General features: G+C 44.9%; 1 protein-coding gene across 1 annotated transcript in view; it reads right to left on the bottom strand.

The window, feature by feature from the left end:
• AFG1L (AFG1 like ATPase) overlaps nt 1–19,379 on the bottom strand; it is a 136,366-nt gene that overhangs the window by 73,198 nt on the left and 43,789 nt on the right. Inside the window, exons 3-5 of the mRNA XM_084624792.1 lie at nt 14,384–14,435; nt 13,184–13,285; nt 4,188–4,318 (exon numbers count right to left, since the gene is read on the bottom strand). Coding sequence (XP_084480918.1) covers nt 4,188–4,318; nt 13,184–13,285; nt 14,384–14,435 — 285 coding nt within the window. The remainder of the gene's footprint in view (nt 1–4,187; nt 4,319–13,183; nt 13,286–14,383; nt 14,436–19,379) is intronic.

Here is a 19,379-nt window from a genome sequence, read left to right as displayed (position 1 = left end):
AAGGCAATCAACTTGAAAAAAAAAATTCCAGAAGGATCCAAGCCTACCTTTGAAATGTGGAACGAAAACAGAAAACTCCTCAGTACTGGAGTAACCAAGCAGTGGGTATCCATATGGGAAAAGAGTTATTTATACCAGTATATCCAATACTGGAATTAGCAAAGAGGTTCCTTTACCAAGTGTTTAAAATGTACATCTCTGGCATATCATGTTTACTCAAAAACTTCTCATTGCTTAGTAGTATAAATACAACATGGCATGTAGTTGGATTATGTAGCAGAGCTCTGTTTTGTGATACTATTCATACTCACTGGATGAAGTAAATATAAAATTACCAGCAAACAACTAGGTTAAGAATCAGAAATAGTACTTCATTCAAAGCCAAGAGTTAAAACACATGGAAGAGGAAAAACGTGAGTAAGCCTGGTACAAGTGGTTTCTTTTACCAAAGGAACACAGGGAAAAGCAAGCAAGCATGCAGTACAAAAACTAAAGCAAACTCTGAGGAAGCGTAATGTGGTGGTGAAATCCTTGTGCCTGACAAGGAGTGTAGAAATGCACTGGCAGTGTTTTCTAGATGGAAGGAGGAGATTGGGAATAACATATAATCAATAAGACAAATGAACTCTTCTCCCATCTGGCAACATGATTTTTAGCTTCTCTTCTGCCTGTGAAATAACTTTAAAACACAACCAGTCTTTTGCAAGAGAGAAAAAATGGCACATTTTCACTAAACTAAAATTTTACTTATCTATTACAAAGTGTGCTTGTATTTGCACAAGCCAACTAATCAGCCATCATGTATTTTTTGACACTTTTGCATCAATGGTGGTGCACACACACACACACACACACACACCTCCGCCTCCCCACAAGTCTTTGTATTTACAATACCTACACACACAAAAAAATTTTGACATGAGGATCTTCCTCAAAACTTTACAAAAGCCAGGCGATTCATAGCTAAAGTTGAAACTTTTTCTTGATTTCACCCTGCTGTCCTTAAGTATTGCCTGAGTTGCCACCTCCACTCATAAATGAGCAACCAAAGTTAGAAGCAAAACAAAATCCCAAACCAAAGGCTGAATATCTCAGGCTTGCAGAAGCTGAAGGATTTTATACTACTGTACGGGCAACAAAGCCATTATTTGAGAGTCTTCTGAGAAAGTTCAATCAGATTAGGGAAACAGTATTCTACCCAAGTTGCCTTATTATTATACTTGAGGATTTTTTAAAAAACACCACCACAACAAACACACGAAGGTCTGCCACCTGGTCAGTTCATAAATTTGCAGAATTGACCACACCACACCTTTAAGAGAGAGAGAGAGAGAGAGAGAGAGAGAGAGAGAGAGAGTGTGTGTGTGTGTGTCGGGGGGGTATTGTCCAACTTGCTGGGGAAGAGGGAATAGCTCTTTATGGCCAAGAGTGGGAGCAAGAATCAGAAGCTGCTGCAAAAGGGGGAGTGGGTCAGCGTGGCGACACTGACTCATCCCCAGGGACCAGAAGAGCTGGGAAGTTCAAAAGGGGCAAGTCTGGCAGGAGAAGCCCCTTTTCCCCGGACCAGGTGGAGCAGCACCCACCCTGCCTCCCCTTGAGGGGGCAAAATAACAGGTTTGCTCAGGCCCTGCTGTGGGCTTCGTGCTAGCTGCTCCTTTCTAGGGGGGCTGGGAAGGAATTTTTCCCTCACCACCAGATTGGCATAGATGGAGCGGGGTTTTTTTCACCTTCCACACAGTGGGTTCAGGAAGGGCTTTGTTATCGTGAGTAGGGAAGGGAGTTAGGCTATGATGTCACAACTCATTATACAAGTGTGGGGCAGAAGTCTATGCAGGTGCTTCACAGGGAAGGGATAGAGCGACCAGATGAATAGCTTGGTAAAGGACTCAAACACATAGACGACCTGTGCCTGCCCATTGGGGGGGGGAAGAGGTGGCGCAGATGACAGAATGAGGGTAGCCAGTTTCAGCAGTGTTACTGAGCATGCTCAGTACAAGCCAAGCAGCAAATCTGGGGGTGCACATGACCTCAAATGCTCGCCCACATCACCACTGTTTAAAAAGGAGCAGAATGCGGGGGGGAGCTCCTATGACTGGTACAGCAGGGAGCCAACCCCCTTACTTATAGCCAACCTTAACCCTCGTTCAAGAGGGGGATGGTAAGGTCCCAGCAAAGGGTTTGCTGCGGGACCAGGATGGAAAAAGAAAGGGTCTGGTGGAAGCCCATCAGGTAGATATTGAATGAACATGGAATTACCTGCGCTGTACATTTTTATCTGCTGAGTAGTCCCAGACATCTAATAATAAAGTTGCAACGGGATTAAAACCATATCAAGTGTCTCTTGTCCTTCTTTCAGTATAGCCAGACAACAAGTTTTGACACAAAAGCCAAAACAAAACACAGTAGTCTCACTCCATGTCTCAAAGACATATCATAACATCTAGTTATTTGTAAATATTCAACTACAGTATATAACTAGCATACTAACTCATATAGTTAAAACAATATTTGACAAAATATCAAACAAAGGTTATTCTGTGATACAGAATCCTTTATCACAGTTGTTCACTTACTCATTAATTTGCATAATTCAATAATGTGCATTTCATCCTCAGTCACTAGGACAAAAAACAAGTTCTAATAAGAGACCAGCGCTGGCTTTTACCTATCAAAAGATATGCAAGAAATTTTCTTAAATAGAATTTTTTTTATTATTAACAAACATTCCTATGAATGACACTGCACCACAGCAATGTCCTTGTCCATTCTGCAGCCATACAGTTTACTAAAGAATTCACTGTTGCTGCAAAATTATACTCTAGAACAGAAGATTTAATTTTTTTTTAAAATTAACTTTATAGCACTAATGGCTATAAAAAAGCATTCCAATATGAACTGACTATAAACTGATGGAAATAAACAATTGTTCTCAGCGTCCACCGAAGGTAGGACAAGAAGTAATAGGATTAATCTGCAGCAAGGGAGATTTAGGTTAGATATTTGAAAACATTTTCTAACTGTAGTTATGCTCTGGAATAGGCTTCCAAGGGAGGTTGTGGAATCCCCATCACTGGAGGCTTTTAAGAACATTCTGGAGAAACATCTGTAAGGCATGGTCTAGGCCTATTTGGTCCTGCCTCAGCATGGGGGGCTGGACTTGATGAGCTCTTGAGGTCCCTTTCAGCTCTACATTTCTACAGCTCTATGATGAAGTGTTGTCTTCTCAGGTCGGTAGATTGCCTGAAACAATGGCTGAAAGGTGTAAGCTTCTCCATTCATCTCAACAGGATATATTAACTTTAAAAACTTAATGACAATTTAAATGTCAACACGGATAACTACTTAATTGCTGATCATTTTAGCAGTAATACCCAGCAAACGTCTTTATCCCAGACTGTCTCCCACAACTTCTCAGAAGCCAACAAGCCCCAATCATCTCAAGCTACCACAACCTCCAGCTTCCCTGTGGACAATTTCTATAATGCAGTTGGTGTGTTTTCAATATAAATTTGTGAGGCACAATTAAAATTAAGAATTTAGGGGTAGTACAGAATAAACTGAATTAATCAAGGTAAGTTAAACAAAGAATATTTTATCAATTTATTATTCATTTTCTTATTTAATTCAATAAAAGCTTCCATTTTAAAATTTATCTGACATGGCCACAGATTGATAGCCCAGTGCACAAAGTCTTCAGGACATTGCCACAGAATTTAGGTTTAATTTGATATATTGTTCCCATGTCCTTGATCTCAATGAGTCAAATTATTATTTTGTTATTTCAATTTCAGGAATGCCGGGGGGGCAAACATGGACCAGTGTACCACTGTGCTAGACACTGTACAAACTCCTTATAAAAAGAAAGTCTCTTCCCCAAAGTGCTCATAAGAATCTCATCAAATTCTATTTGTCCTCTACAGTGAGCTTTAATGATGTTGATTAGAGCAGATAACTGAAAGGGACTCAAAGTAGACTGAAGCAGTCAACTTCCACCTCTTTGAAAAATATTTTCTTCACAGTCTTGGAAACTCTTTCTATTTCTGAACTTTTATCTTCTACAGTTCACCATGGGCTAGTAACTTGAATACTATACTAACAACAAAGGGTATTATATTTAAGGTAAAAGATCAAACAATACTTTAAATGTTTTATTGAAGCCAGGAAACTCTCTCTAATTAATTACTTACTTGAAATTCATCAAAACACAAGAGACAGGCCCCCTCACTTATTTCCTCAGCTATAGGGGCTATTGGATCATATGACTTGGCCATTAGTCCTGGCTTCCTTTTAGGCAAGCTCTGTTTAAGACGATGTATTCCTGTAGTGAATAAAACAGAAAAAGAAACAGTGGAAGTGCTGCATTTAACTCTGTGGAACATATAAAGCAATAATACACACATATGTAGTTTAGATACAGAAATACAAAAAGCACATGCATTATGATTTTAAAAGGCACACTTGGTAATTTTTCAACCCTTTAAAGCAAACTGCTAAAGCCTCACAGAGTCAGCAATCTGTGTTTTCTTGTTTACAAATAAAGTAAAGTATTGTACTGTAGCCCCACAGATGCCTGCTGTTACATACTTTTTTAAAATGGTGCATCTATCCTACCATTGTTTCAAAAAACTTTGATATTGTAATTGGTACTCTATCATTTTGTCTTGCTTCAAATTTATGACCTTGATTCAGTTGCATTTCTTTGAAATTATACCCACTCTCTCCTAGTCTATGCTCTAATAATCAGAACCCTTAAAGCATTTAGAAGTCAGCTGCAAAACACTGCACATTCCATTTCCCTAAAGTATGTTTACAACCTGTAGTCAAACTCTGAAATAGCAGGGAAAAAATCAACTCAGAGAAACCAATCCCTATGGTTTTAAAAAAAGGAAAACTGACTAAGATGCAAAGATTGTACAAAACAAGTATTACAGTAAAAAAATGTACGATAAGGTGTTAGAGATTGTACTCTATGTATGTATTTAAGATAAAGTGAACATTAGGAAAAGAAAGGCCCTGTGGTGGGAGGTTAGCTTTATTACTAGTAGACATAAAGGAACACACAGATAACAAGAGATATTGTCACTCTGGCCCACCTACAAGGGGTGCAAGTGGGGCAATTGCCCAAGGGCCCGGGCCCTTTTAAATCACGTGTGCGGGCTGCACGGCTCCTAGGCACACACGACTGCTCCAGGCCCCGTGCTTTGCGCGACTGGCCAGTTCGTCAGTCCTGGAAGTGACAGGCGGTCCCAGAAGTGACAGATTCGTCACTTCTGCCCCAGGCCCAGCCCTGGGGCCCGTAATTGCTGTCAGCGGGCCTGTTATCACTGCAGAATGTATCTATTAGATTTCCAGAATATGGATCACCACCAAGTGCAAAATTGGTCATGTATCACAGAAAGCAATTGCTGTCTTGGAGTAGGTGAAGCATAGGGTCCCAAAGAAGGCAGATCTTAATATTTTATAAATGAAGAGGTTAAGTTTTAAGAAACAGTTTAGGGAAACTCTCATTGGAAAAGAGGAGACTAAATAAACTGGGTTTAAAAAAAATTACTAACCGTTTGTAATTGTTGTTCTTTGAGATGCGTTGCTTATGTCCATTCCATTGTAGGTGTGTGTGCTCGCCACATGCACTGGTGCCTGAAGTTTGTTCCTCAGTGGTATCCATAGGGGACTGGCTCTGGTGCCCTCTGGAGTAGCACACATATGCGCTGGTAAAAGGGGCTCCGCTGGCCATCTCCCTCCCTCAGTTCCTCCTTGCCAGAACTCCGACAGAGGGGAAGGAGGGTGGGTCATGGAATGGACATGACCAACAAACTTGAAGAACAACAGTTACAAAAGGTTAGTAACCGTTTTTTCTTCGAGTGCTTGCTCATGTCCATTCCATTGTAGGCGACTCCCAAGCAGTACCTCTGGAGGTAGGCAGGAGTTCATAGATGTGTCGATTGCAACACAGCTCTGCCAAATCTAGCGTCATCTCTGGCCTGCTGGGTAATGGCATAATGCGTGGTGAACGTTTGCACTGAAGATCACGTCGCAGCCCTGTAGATGTCCTGGATAGGGACTTGTGCCAGGAAGGCAGCCGGCGCCTGAGCCTAGTAGAGTAAGCCTTCACTATCGGTGGAGGCACAGCCTGCATCAACTTGTAACAAGTGAGGATGCAGTTTGAAATCCTCTGAGAGGACACCGGAAGGCCCTTCATCCTGTCAGCTATCGCAATAAAGAGCTGAGCTGATCTGCGGAAGGGCTTGGTGTGCTCCAAGAAGAAAGCTAGGGCACACCTGACAACTAGAGTGTGCAGGTGTCTCTCCTCGTTGGTTGCGTGCATCTTTAGATAGAACACTGGGAGGAAGATATCCTGGTTGACATGGAAGTGCGACACCATCTTCAGCAGGAAGGCTGGATAGGGCTGCAGCTGAACCTTGTCCTTGTAGGACACCATATACGGGGCCTCCGAAGTGAGGGCGTTAATCTCGGAGACTCACCTCACCGAAGTAATGGCTACAAGGAATGAGACCTTCCATGACAGGTGCGAGAGACAGCAAGAGGCTAGAGGCTCAAAAGGAGGACCGGTAAGCCTGGAAAGGACTAGATTGAAATCCCAATGGGAAACCGGATCCCAGAACGGAGGAAACAGCCTCTAGAGGCCTTTGAGGAACCTGACAGTCATCTTATGTGAGAATACCGATCGTCCCTGGACGTGCAGATGAAAGGCTGATATGGCCGCCAAGTGCACCTTGATTGATGAAAAGGCAAGGCCTTGGCACGTTAAGTGCAGGAGGTAGTCAGGATGGATTGTAAAGAGGCAGTAACAGGGTAGATATTTCACTCTGAAGCCCAGCAGGAGAAGCGCTTCCACTTTGAAAGGTAAGTAGCTCTAGTAGAGGACTTTCTGCTTTCCAGAAGAACCTGCTGGACCTGACTGGAGCAGGCCAGCTCCTCGGGGCTCGGTCATGCAACATCCACTCTGTGAGGTGGAGAGAGGTGAAGTTCAGGTGCAGCAGTGATCCTGAGAAAGTGGGTCCGGACATACGGGAAGAGTCCACGGTGCTGCCGCTGCCAAGTCCATGAGACTGCCAAACCAATGCTGGTAACGCCAGGCCAGGGCAATCATAATGACTCACGCCTTGCCCCTCTTGATCTTGGAAAGGACCCTGCTGATCAGTGGGATTGGCGGAAAGGCATACATGAGACCTCTAACTATGACAGACGGAAGGCATCTGACAGTGAACCGCTGTCGAGGCCTTGTAACGAGCAGAATTGATGCCATTTTCTGTTCTGTCTGGTGACAAACAGGTCCATTTGGGGAGCTCCCCACCTTTGGAAGAGCATCTGGCAACCTCCGAGTAGAGGGACCACTTGTGGTGAGAGAAGAAGGACCTGCTGAGGCGATCTGCCAGCATGTTCCGTATGACGGGGAGGTGCAAGGCTTCCAGGTGGATAGCATACTGGATGCATAAGTGGCTCAGAGCTTCTTGACACAGGACAGATGATGTGATGAAAGATTTTGCCTCTGTTGCCTAAAAAGCCTTATATCACTTTAAATTGAAGGTTTACAGAAAAACCTCAGAAGAGGTTTAAATTTCGGAAAAATTATAACTTGTTTAATTGGATATAAAAAGGGTGGTGACAGTGTCAGGACCCTTTGGGATGCTTAGAGTAGTGATTAGTTTTAAGAATAAGGTTTTAATTAAATAGAAATTAATAGTAGTTTACATTAAGAAAATCCAGAAATGGTGGCTATAGGATGATGTACTGTGGTGAAAGACTCCATAGGAACACATAGAGGGCCCATAAAACTGATGATGCAATCAGGAGACAGTATTATATCAGCCTCCTATGGGGAATGACTCAGCAAAACCCCATTGAAAGGAGCTACCTATCAAGGGTGAAGCTAAGAAATGTTGGAAGCTGATTGGCTGAGCTTGGGAGAACAAATAGTGTACAAGACCGACAGCCGACAGACTAAACCCTATAAGTGGGTCTGGGGTCCTGGAAGAGAGAAGACACCTGCAAGGAAGAAGATGCTTGCACAGAAGAAGCCACCTGAGAAACAATATCAATGGCAGCAGAAGAAACTAGGCAGCTTTGGGTGGAGGCTTGTTTGACGGAGCAGAAAGACAGCGCTTATTGACGGAGCAGAAAGACCAATAGATGAATCAGAGGGAATCTGATTGGAAGAATGTAAGTTATCAAGGAGTGTATGGATTTTGCCTCCCAATAAAGTTGGATGTCTGTGGTCTGAGAGAGATCTTCCCCTACCCATTCAATAACTGCCTGATCAGCACTTATTGGATGTTAGTGTAAATAGTTAAATATTAAATATGTGTTTAATTGATATATATTATATGCTTAATTGTTATATTGTTATAAGATACAGAGTATTAAGTGAATGATTATATTGCTCTATTATCTGTTATAGTGATATTGAAAGTGTTATTGTAGTGTTGTGTCTTTATTTGCCACGCCGTTTCACTCCTGCAACTGTAACCTTTATCATATTTGTTCCTACAGTACTTTATATCCATCTCTAATCTTTTACTGTGATCACTCATTCTAAATAAATATTATTTTGTTTTCAAAGATTTACTGCTTACCTGTCTATTCTTGATCGGAGGGCTGTATCTGTGTCCTTTCAAGGGAAAGCAAGCTAGCTGCAGCTTTCCCTGGCAATTCCTTTAGGGCAGGCCACAACCTTGGCTACCGATTTAAATAGTTAATAAGAAAAGGTTTTAAATTAAAAGCATTATTTTAGAGCACATCATTGGTTTAATATAATTGAATTCAAATCTTCCGGTAACCAAGACCGGGCTCCCCCTTGTCTGTTGATGTAGAACATGGAGGCAGTGTTGTCTGTCAGTACCTGCACCACTCAACCAGATAGACGGGGAAGGAACACCTCGCACGCCAGGCAAATGGTCCTGAGCTCTCCGAAGTTCACGTGAAGTGACAGCTCCTCCCGCGACCATAGTCCTTGAGTTTTGAGGGAACCGAGGTATGCTCCCCAGCTGAGGTCAGATGCATCTGACACCAGGGACACTGTGGGCCGTGGAGCCACAAACAGAACCTCTTTCATCACCGAATTTGGATTGCACCACCATTAGAGAGAGGTGAGTACCTGAGGCGGTATCGTGAGGAGCCTATCCAAGCGGTGTCTGGCTGAGGAATAGACGGACAACAGTCATATTTGAAGGGGCCTCAGTCGCAATCTTGTGTGCCGAACTAGGAGTCTGAGACAGACCCAAGATCCCTTCTGACCTAAATATCTATGAATCTATTTGGTGAGTGGGTGCGCAGTGACTTGGGCAATCAGATCTGACATTGCTCTGAACCTGGCTTGTGGGAAGAATGCTCTGGCTTGGGTAGAGTCGACGACTGCTCCGATGAACTCTATCCTCTGATCAGTGACCAATGTTGATTTTTGTTCATTTATCAACAGGCCCAGGGCGTGACAAGTGGCTCATAGCACCTCCATACTGTGCTGCATCTGCCCTTTGGAGCGGCCCTTGATGAGCCAGTCATCCAGATAGAGATTGATTTGGACCCCCCCACCCGACACCTGAGGTAAGCTGCGACTACTGCCATGCACTTTGTAAACACTCTTGATGCTGTCGCTATGCCGAACAGGAGCGCTGTGAACTGGTAATGTGCCTGACTGACAACAAACCATAGAAATCTCTTCTGTCCGGGAAATATTGAGATGTGAAAGTAAACATCTTTTAGGTCAAGGGCAGTATACCAATCTCAGGATCCAGTGAGGGGATGATGGAGGCCAGGGAGACCATGAGGAACTTCACCTTCTTGAGATATTTGTTGAAGTCTCAAGTCCAGGATGGAGCATAGGCCCCCTTTGACCTTCAGAATGAGAAAATATCAGGAGTAAAGATATTTCCCTCTTCGTTCTGTGGGAACTTCCTCCACGGCCCCCAGCCGCAGAAGGGCTTGCACCTCCTGGGCGAGCAGTTGCTTGTGAGAAGGGTCCCTGAAAAGAGACAGGGAAGGGAGGGTGGGAAAGAACAAAATACCCCGATGCCTCTGTATTGAGGACCCAGCAGTCCGTAGTTATGGCGGTCCAAGCGGGGAGTAAAGGTAACAAACAGTGGGAAAATAAAGGGTGAGACAGATCCTGGTTGCAGGCTGGGAGTTTGCCCTCGAGTGTCCCCTCAAAATGATTGCCTGGTTTTGGGATGGGCATGGGTCAAGCTTGAATGAGCCCCTGCTGTAGGCTGTTGGCCTTGGTGACACCTATATCTGATGTCTCTCTCCTTTCTGATCCAGGGCTTGAATCCCTTGCAGATATGGCACTTTTCATGAATGTGGGACTCACCCAGACACTTCAGACAACTAAGATGTGGATTGCTGATTGGCATGGACTTCTTACAGCAGGGCTTGAAGCCCGGGGAGCCGGGCATTCCCTGTTCCTGGGCAAAGTCCCTTAGGGGACTATGAATAACTAAGTATGCTAACACTATTAGGAACTGATGACTATCTACAACTATTTACACAATAAAAGTTCAAAGAGAAAGAGAAACCACTTGCCAGAGCAGGGTGGGCAAACTTTTTGGCCCGAGGGCCACATCTGGATATGGAAATTGTATGGCAGGCCATGAATGCTCATGAAGTTGGGGTTGGGAGGAGGTGAGGGCTTCGGATGGAGGTGCAGGCTCTGGGATGAGTCTGGGGATGAGGGGTTTGAGGTGGAGGAGGGTGCTCCAGGCTGGGATCGAGGGGTTTGGATGGAGGGAGGGGGCAGGGGTGGGGCGGGGCGGAGGCTCCGGTCGGTACTTACCTCAAGCAGCTCCCGGAAGCAGCAGCACGTCCCACCTCCGGGTCCTACACAAAGGCGCGGCCAGGTGACTCAGCACACTGCCCCATCCACAGGCACCGCCCCTGCAGCTCCCAGCCATTGAGAGCTGCGGGGCGGCGCTTTGGGTGGGGGCAGTGCGTGGAGCCCCCTGGCTGCCCCTAAACATAGGAGCCGGAGAAAGGACATGCTGCTGCTTCCGGGAGCCACACAGAGCTATGGCAGGCACGCATGGAGTGGCCACCAACCCCGCTCCCGGATTGGAGTGTGGGAGCGGGACAAGCCCCAGACCCTGCTCTCCAGCGGGAGCTCAAGGGCCACATTAAATCGGCTGAAGGGCCGGATGTGGCCCATGGGCCGTAGTCTGCCCATCCCTGTGCTATAGCAAGGGGAGCGTTCCAGCACTGTCACTGGCAATAAGAAGGAACTGAGGGAGGAAGGGGGCTGGCAGCGCCCCTTATACTGGTGCATATGCACGCCACTCCAGAGAGCACCAGAGCTGGTCCCCTACAGATACCACTGAGGAAAAAACTTCCAGCACCAGTGCACGTGGCGAGCACACACACCTACAATGGAATGGACATAAGCACTCACTCAAAGAAGAAGAATTAGATAAGTTAATGGCAGATAGGCCCATCAGTGACTATTAGCCAAGATGGTCAGGGACATAACCCCATGCTTGGGTGTCCCTAAACCTCCAAGTGCAGAAGCTGGGACTGGATGACAGGGATGGGTCATTCTAAATTGCTCTTTCTGTTCATTCCCTCTGAAGCATCTGGTTCCGGCCACTGTCAGAGACAGGATGCTGGGCTATATGGACAATTTGTCTGACCCAGTATATCCGTTCTTATTATGTTAAATACCCAATCTGATCTTTGCAACATAAAAGGTACATTGGCTAGAAAAATGTCCACTCAGAGGGTGGGAAAGGAAAGAGGAAAAATGAGGGTGGCAATGAATGAAATAACATGATTCTTTAGTAAGGCATACACAGATCTTGACAGATTTTTTTTAATTAGGTCATCTAGTCCACCTTCCTGAAATTTTGCAAAATCGCTTTAGTTATTCTTAAGTTGTTCCTAGCAGACATATAGCTAGTATAGCCCTAAATAACTCAAGTAATGGCAATTACATAACCCTTTGCAGAAGCTTTTTTCACTGCTACCTGTTCTTAGAGCTCAAGTTCTCACTGAGAATAACTGATTCCTGTCCACTCCTAACATTCCTTTTCATATGTGTAAAGTTATGTTTCCTGGACATGGAAGATATCCCAACCCCTAACCCTTCCTCATCTTATTTTCCAAACTTAACTTTGTTTGTTTTCTTTCTTAAATCGTTGTACCCTCAACTGAACACAGATGCCAAATAAGTATCAAATAATTTAACTGTAGCTTTTACATAAACTATATCTTTGGGACACCATCACATTATTTATCTCAGTCAATATAAAATTCACTATTAGCATATAACTTCTTCCGAATGGAGTGTAAGTTAATTGATAAATTATGGGTGTTTAGTTAAGGGGTAAATTAATCTTGAATATACATCTGATTTCACATACATCGCACACTACATTATCTTTTGAGTGGATATTCCTATTAATATTGGATATTGTAGCTATTAATAGCTATACTGGAATAACAGAAGATTCTAACAATGCTTTAATAAATGTATTTTTGATTACTTATGTAAAAGAAATTGAAATTGGCTCATATGCTAAGAAGAATAAACCAGGGTTGCTTTATAGATCAGAGGTTCTCAAGCTGTGGTCCATGGACCACCAGTGATCTGCGAGCTCCATTCAGGTGCTCTGTGGATAGTTCCCTCTAAGGTGTGCACCTGGGTGGCTGCACACAAGAGAATGAAGAGCCACCCATCTAGTTAGTGGAGCCGCGCGGGGAGGGGGGAATTTGGGATGTGCAGGGCTGCGGCAGCCAGAGAAAGAAGCGACTTTCTGCAGCTCCAGGGCTGCGGCGAGATGGCCCTTCTTCCCAGCCTCAGCTCAGGGGCTGCCGTGTTGGGGGAGAGAGGGAGAGACCCCACCTCCTTTCCAGCCCCAGCTCGGGGGCTGCCGTGTTGGGGGAGAGAGAGCACATCCATTGCATTAGAAAGGTAAGACTACTGATATTAAAATATGAGTTGTGTGCTTTTACTTGTCGAACAAAAAAGTTAATTGTTAAGTTTTTTTTTATATAGCGCTTTTATCCAAAGCGCTTTACAATAGTTATCTAATGGTACAAACAACATTTGGAAAGATCATTAAGTGGTCTGCCGAGACCCTCAGCAATTTTCAAGTGGTCCACAAAAAAAAAGTTTGAGAACCACTGTTATAGATTATACACTCAATGAGACTCATGTAAATGTCAGAGTATTTGCACTTACTTTTGTGTACATCTAGCATGAAACCATGAAAATGGACTCTCTTTTTCTTCTCTACTTCTATATGAGAATAAAACATGTCCATCACCATTGTCTTTCCTGTGCCTTCAAATAAAAAACAAATAGACTCAACAGGTAGTTAATTTAAAAACAGTATGTACTGATTACAGTAATGATTGTTCATTAGCTTTGAACTAATGAAACTACACTCTTCAGCTGAACAGTAAAAAGCTTGCTTGTTTGGGAAGAGAGATTATATTTTATGTTAAAAGAGCTAGGAGGAAAGTTGTATTTCAGTTTATCAAGGACAAATTCTGAAAAAATAAAGTATGACATTTTGAGCCAACAAGTGGCCCTATTGTCTCCATCTGAGTCAAGGCATTTTCATGGTACATTGACATGACTAGAATAAAATCTTCATCTCTCTGCCTCCTTCTTCTTACTTTACACATGTTGTTAAATAGTGGTTATTTAGGAAATAACATGTCACAAACAGAAATACATTAATGCACGCCACTCCATATACAGCAACTGGATCTATACTTAATACCATTCCATATTCTAAAAGAAACAAGTATGAAAAGTTAATTAAAATAGTAACTTGTTATACAAAAAATAAAAAACCTTTGACATTAAAGGCTACATTAGAACTTGAGTAAGTCCTCTGTAGAAGGGCATGCCTGTCCTGTAGCATCCCCTGCTGGTCAAGTGTGGCCCTGCCTCAGTTTCCCCTACTCTCAGCATCCCTTAAGAATTCCACACAGTCCAAAAGTTATAAGACAAAATACCTATCCTGGGGTTCTACTTTATTAAGTTAAAATAAACTTAAAATAAAGTCTCTTTTTCCCAGACTCCAAGTAAAGTCTCCCTGGGCTTTTTTCTCTTCCCTCAGGTTCAGAGGGTGGCAAAGCCATCCTTTCTTGGGGTTATGTTTCTGGGCTCTCAACAGCTACCCCAACAGCTTTCTTCAGGAACCCTTCTAGCACCTTTTCCCTGCCTTTCCGGGCTGAGAGAGATTCATGGGTAGCAGTCCTTCCCTTGTTGCTACCTTCCCCTTTGTAAGGCCCAGATTCCTTCCCTTAAACCCAGGTAGGCAGCAGGCAATCAGTCACAGGTGCACTGGATCCTGCTCCCTCTTAAATGGAAACTCTGTGAAACCCTCATTTTGCCAAAACTTCCAATGAAATCTTTACTGAAACTTACCTACATCTCCATAGATGTAAAGACCTTTCGGAGGTTTGCTTTTTGCAAAGAGCTGCAAAAAAGAGAAGGATCACTTTATATAAACACGGTGTGTAATTAATGTGAGCCTATTGTTGAGGGAATGAAATCAGGTGGCTGGATTTAATTAACTAAGTAGGGCTACCATAAAAAATATTATAAATAAAACAGTTACTAACCTTTCTATAACTGTTGTTCGAGATGTGTTGCACATGTCCATTCCACTGTAGGTGTTTGCGCGCTCCAATGCATAATTGTTGGAGAGTTTTTACCTTTAGTAATGCCCTCAATTTCCCTTCTCTCCTGACCAATGTAATAGCTACTAAAATGCTATCTTCATTGAAAGGTGCAACAGAGAGCAGGTCTGTAGAGGTTCAAAGGGGGGGAATCCATCAGTTTTGTTATGACTAGATTCAGGCTCCATGGTGGAAGAGAGCTCTGTATGTGTGGAAATGGTCTGCCCAAACCCTTTAAAAATCTTACTGCGATCAGGTTGGAAAAAAGGGAGTGATTATCCACAGGAAGGGGAAATGCCAATATAGCTGCTAGGTATACCCTGATTGAGCTAATTGCCAATCCTTGATGATTCAAACACAAAAAAGATATTCTTGCTTCTATTCAGAATGTGTTGGACAAGGGGAGACCCCTTTTAGCCTCGACCAGGTGAAAAACTTATTTTACTTCTCAAGGTAAGTTGACCTCATTGATGGTTTTCTACTAGTCAGCACTACCTCCTGCACCTTTCCAGAGCTGGACTCATTTGCCAACGTTAACCCTGAAGTCTCCAGGGCCTGAAAGCTGGGATGAAGGAGGCATCCGTGATTCTCCAAAAATAGGTCTGCATGAAGTGTGAGTAACAGTGGGGACTGATTGAGAGGTCCAAGAGCTGTGAAAACCAGTACTGACGGGGCCACGCTGGGGCAATCAGTATAAGACGGGCCTTGTCCTGCTTGCCTGGCAGACAACTCTGGGCAAAAGAGGGATTGGCAGAAAAGTGTACTGCAGACCTTCTGACCACAGCAGTAGAAAAGCATCGGTCAACAAACCTGGGTTGTGTCCTGCCCCCCAGAGCTAAAAAAATAACCTTGCTATGTCTGGGTAAAGGGACCACTCATGGTGATCAACCTTGCTCAGTCGATCTGCCATTATATTCTGAGTCCCTGGGACATGAGCTACTTTCAGAAGTATAGTTACTGATACACAAGTCCCAGAGCCAGATTGCTTCCTGATAGAATAGTGAGGATCGGGCTCCTTCCTGCTTGTTTACATAAAACATGGTAGTCATATTGTCAGTCAGCAACAATATGCCGCTTCCTACTTGGATGTGAGAAAGGAACGCCATGCAAGCTAAACGGCTAGCACCCTGGATCAACTTCTTATCAATCAGGGAATGGTACCAAGATCCTTAACCTCTGGAGGAATGGTGCTACCACCACCATACACTTTGGAGCCGCCAAGAGACCAAAGGGGCGGACTGTGAACTGATAAAGGTTTCCACTGACAAAGAATCTCAGAATTTTTCTGTGGCTCTGATGAACTGCCATGTGAAAGTAGGCATCCTTTACGTCAAAGGCAGTGTACCTGTCCCCCTGGCTCCAGAGAAGAAATAATAGAAGCTAGATTGACCATCCGGAATTTTGATTATTTTTAGGAACTTGCTTAGCTGCCTTAGATCTAAAATAGGTGTGAGACCCCTTTTACCTTCGGGATCAGGAAGGATGAACCTCCTCTATAGCTCTTACAAGATGAAGTGATTATATCTCTTGGAGTAATACTGTCTCTTGGGAGGGGTCCCTGAAGAGAGATGGGGAAGGGCAGGGAAGGGGGTTAGAGGCAGAAATAAAATGGAATGTATATCTCACCGCCACCATGCTTAGAACTCACCAATCTGTTGGGATGTGGGCCCAAGCACAACAGAAGTGGGACAGGCAGTTTGAAAAAGCTGGAAAAGAAAAAGATGGCACTCTTGTATGTAGTGGACTGCTCTCAATCCACCCATCAAAATGAGCTCTTGGAAGATGCTGCTGCCAGCCTCGCTGAACTGGTGGCTGTGGAAGCAGAGGCAGTGGTGGTCATCGTTTGTAACCTCTGCTCCTTCTCCTTGGTAGGACTTGGGGTCCAGGGGCAAATCCCTGAAAACACTGGAACTGAGAAGGATGAAACCCCTTCCACCTCTTTGCTGGGGTGTTAACTTCACAGAGTCTCATCTGTCTTTTCTGTGAAGCGCAATGTTGCTTCATAAGGTAGGTCCTGGACTGTATGTTACACATCTGGAAAGAGGCCAGAAGAGTGTAACCAGAATGATAGCATCACGATAGCAGAGGTCAGGTGGTGCACTGCAGAATTTGCTGCATTGAGACCTGCCTGCAGAGTTGTTCCGGCAACAAACGTTCCCTCCACTATGAGAGGCTGGAACTCTTGTTTCACCTCATCTGGAAGTTTGTCTTTGAACTTCAAAGCATATAGATTCATAGATATTAAGGTCAGAAGGGACCATTATGATCATCTAGTCTGACCTCCTGCACAACGCAGGCCACAGAATCTCACCCACCCACTCCTGCGAAAAACGTCTCACCTATGTCTGAGCTATTGAAGTCCTCAAATTGTGGTTTAAAGACTTCAAGGAGCACAGAATCCTCCAGCAAGTGATCCATGGCCCATGCTACAGAAGAAGGTGAAAAACCTCCAGGGCCGCTTCCAATCTGCCCTGGAGGAAAATTCCTTTCCCACCCCAAATATGGTGATCAGCTAAACCCTGAGCATATGGACAAGATTCACCAGCCAGATACCCAGGAAAGAATTCTCTGTAGTAACTCAGATCCCACCCCATCTAACATCCCATCACAGGATGAAATCGTAGTGCCTCAGCAAAGCTTGCTGGTTTGGAGGATGAAGCTGTAATTCACCTGTGGAATAAAGCTTCCTTCCAAATAAGTTCAGCTTCTTGTCCTCTTTATTTTTTGGCATTGGTGCCCTATCTTTCTTTTACACTGGCTGCTGCCACTACAAGGGAGCCTGGAGGAGGATGGTTACATAGGTGTGCGAACCCCTGGAAGGGGACATAATACCATCTCTCCCCTCTTTTTGCAGTTGGAGGCAGGGAAGTGAGTCTGCCAGAGCGCTTAGGTAGGATCTAAGATAGTTTTACTGATACATGAGGCTATTCTAGCCAGAGCTGCAGATGTCAGAATGTCCACCAGTTTGTGGGATTTTTCCTGGATGTCCTCTGGGTGGATATCAAGGGTGATAGCCATCCTCCTCAACAACTCCAGATGAGCCTTAAAATCATCAGGAGATGAAGAAATAGGCTCTACCACAATTGGCTTATCAGGGGATGAGAACGAGGCTGCCAATGGTACCGGAGGCTGATCCAGTTCCTGCTCCTTTTGCAGCTGTTCGTGAGAGGGATCCTGACTGCTTGGTGCTGGGCTTGGTACCAACACTATGGTGTTTGAGGTGTTAATGCTCCTGATGCCCAGAAGTTGGAGCCAGCTGATGTGGCCATGGGGATACTCTTGATTGAGAGAGGAAGCCCCATGGTTCCAAAAGGGCCACTGGTGCAGCCTTGTCCCCAACTATGCATAGTCCAAAGGTCACAGCTGAAACCAGGGCAGGCAGGTGACATATCCCCTCGGATGGGACCGGCTAGGAGTTTGATGAAGAAGAAGCTTCTTGTTAGTATGTTGGTGCCGTACCCATCAATACTAGTGAAGAAGGCTGACTCTGAAGAAAGGGGAGCCAAGGAGATCATCTGTGGCTTTCCCCTCGAACAGGGGTGGGTGAAGCTTTTGGCCCAAGGGCCACATCTGGGAATAGAAATTGTATGGTGGGCCATGAATCTTCAGAAAATTGGGGCTGAGGTGTGGGAGGAGGTGAGGGCTCTGGTTGGGGGTGTGGGCTCCAGGGTGGGGCCAGAAATGAGGAGTTCAGGGTGTGGGAAGAGGTTCAGGGCTGGGGTGGGGGTGTGGGGTGCAGCGGGGGGGAGGTGAGGGCTCCGGCTGGGGGTGCAGGCTCTGGGGTGGGTCTGGGGTGCAAGAGGGTGCTCCGGGCTGGGATCAAGAGGTTTGGAGGGTGGGAGGGGGATCAGGGCTGGGGCAGGGAGTTTGGGCACGGGGAGAGGCTCAGGGGTGCAGGCGCTGGGTGGCACTTACCTCCATCTTTAAAAAAGGGAAGGAGGATCCTGGGAACTACAGGCCAGTCAGCCTCACCTCAGTCCCTGGAAAAATCATGGAGCAGGTCCTCAAGGAATCAATTCTGAAGCACTTAGAGGAGAGGAAAGTGATCAGGAACAGTCAGCATGGATTCACTAAGGGAAAGTCATGCCTGACTAAACTAATTGCCTTCTATGACGAGATAACTGGCTCTGTGGATGAGAGGAAAGCAGTGGACATGTTGTTCCTTGACTTTAGCAAAGCTTTTGACACAGTCTCCCACAGTATTCTTGCCAGCAAGTTAAAGAAGTATGGGCTGGATGAATGGACTATACGGTGGATAGAAAGTTGGCTAGATTGTCGGGCTCAACGGATAGTGATCAATGGCTCCATGTCCAGTTAGCAGCCAGTATCAAGTGGAGTGCCCCAAGGTTCAGTTCTGGGGCCGGTTTTGTTCAGTATCTTCGTTAATGATCTGGAGGATGGTATGGATTGCACCCTCAGCAAGTTTGCAGATGACCCTAAACTGGGAGGAGAGGTAGATACGCTGGAGGGTAGGGCTAGGATACAGAGGGACCTAGACAAATTAGAGGATTGGGCCAAAAGAAATCTGATGAGGGTCAACAAGGTCAAGTGCAGAGTCCTGCACTTAGGACGGAAGAATCCCATGCACCGCTACAGACTAGGGACCGAATGGCTAGGCAGCAGTTGTGCAGAAAAGGACCTAAGGGTTACAGTGGACGAGAAGCTGGATATGAGTCAGTGTGCCCTTGTTGGCAAGAAGGCCAATGACATTTTGGGATGTATAAGTAGGGGTATTGCCAGCA

This window comes from Lepidochelys olivacea (assembly GCF_965140295.1).
Source record: "Lepidochelys olivacea isolate rLepOli2 genome assembly, chromosome: 3".
NCBI lineage: Eukaryota > Metazoa > Chordata > Testudines > Cheloniidae > Lepidochelys > Lepidochelys olivacea.
The sequence above is the reverse complement of the archived record's forward strand: the minus strand, read 5'-3'. Positions and strand labels throughout refer to the sequence as shown.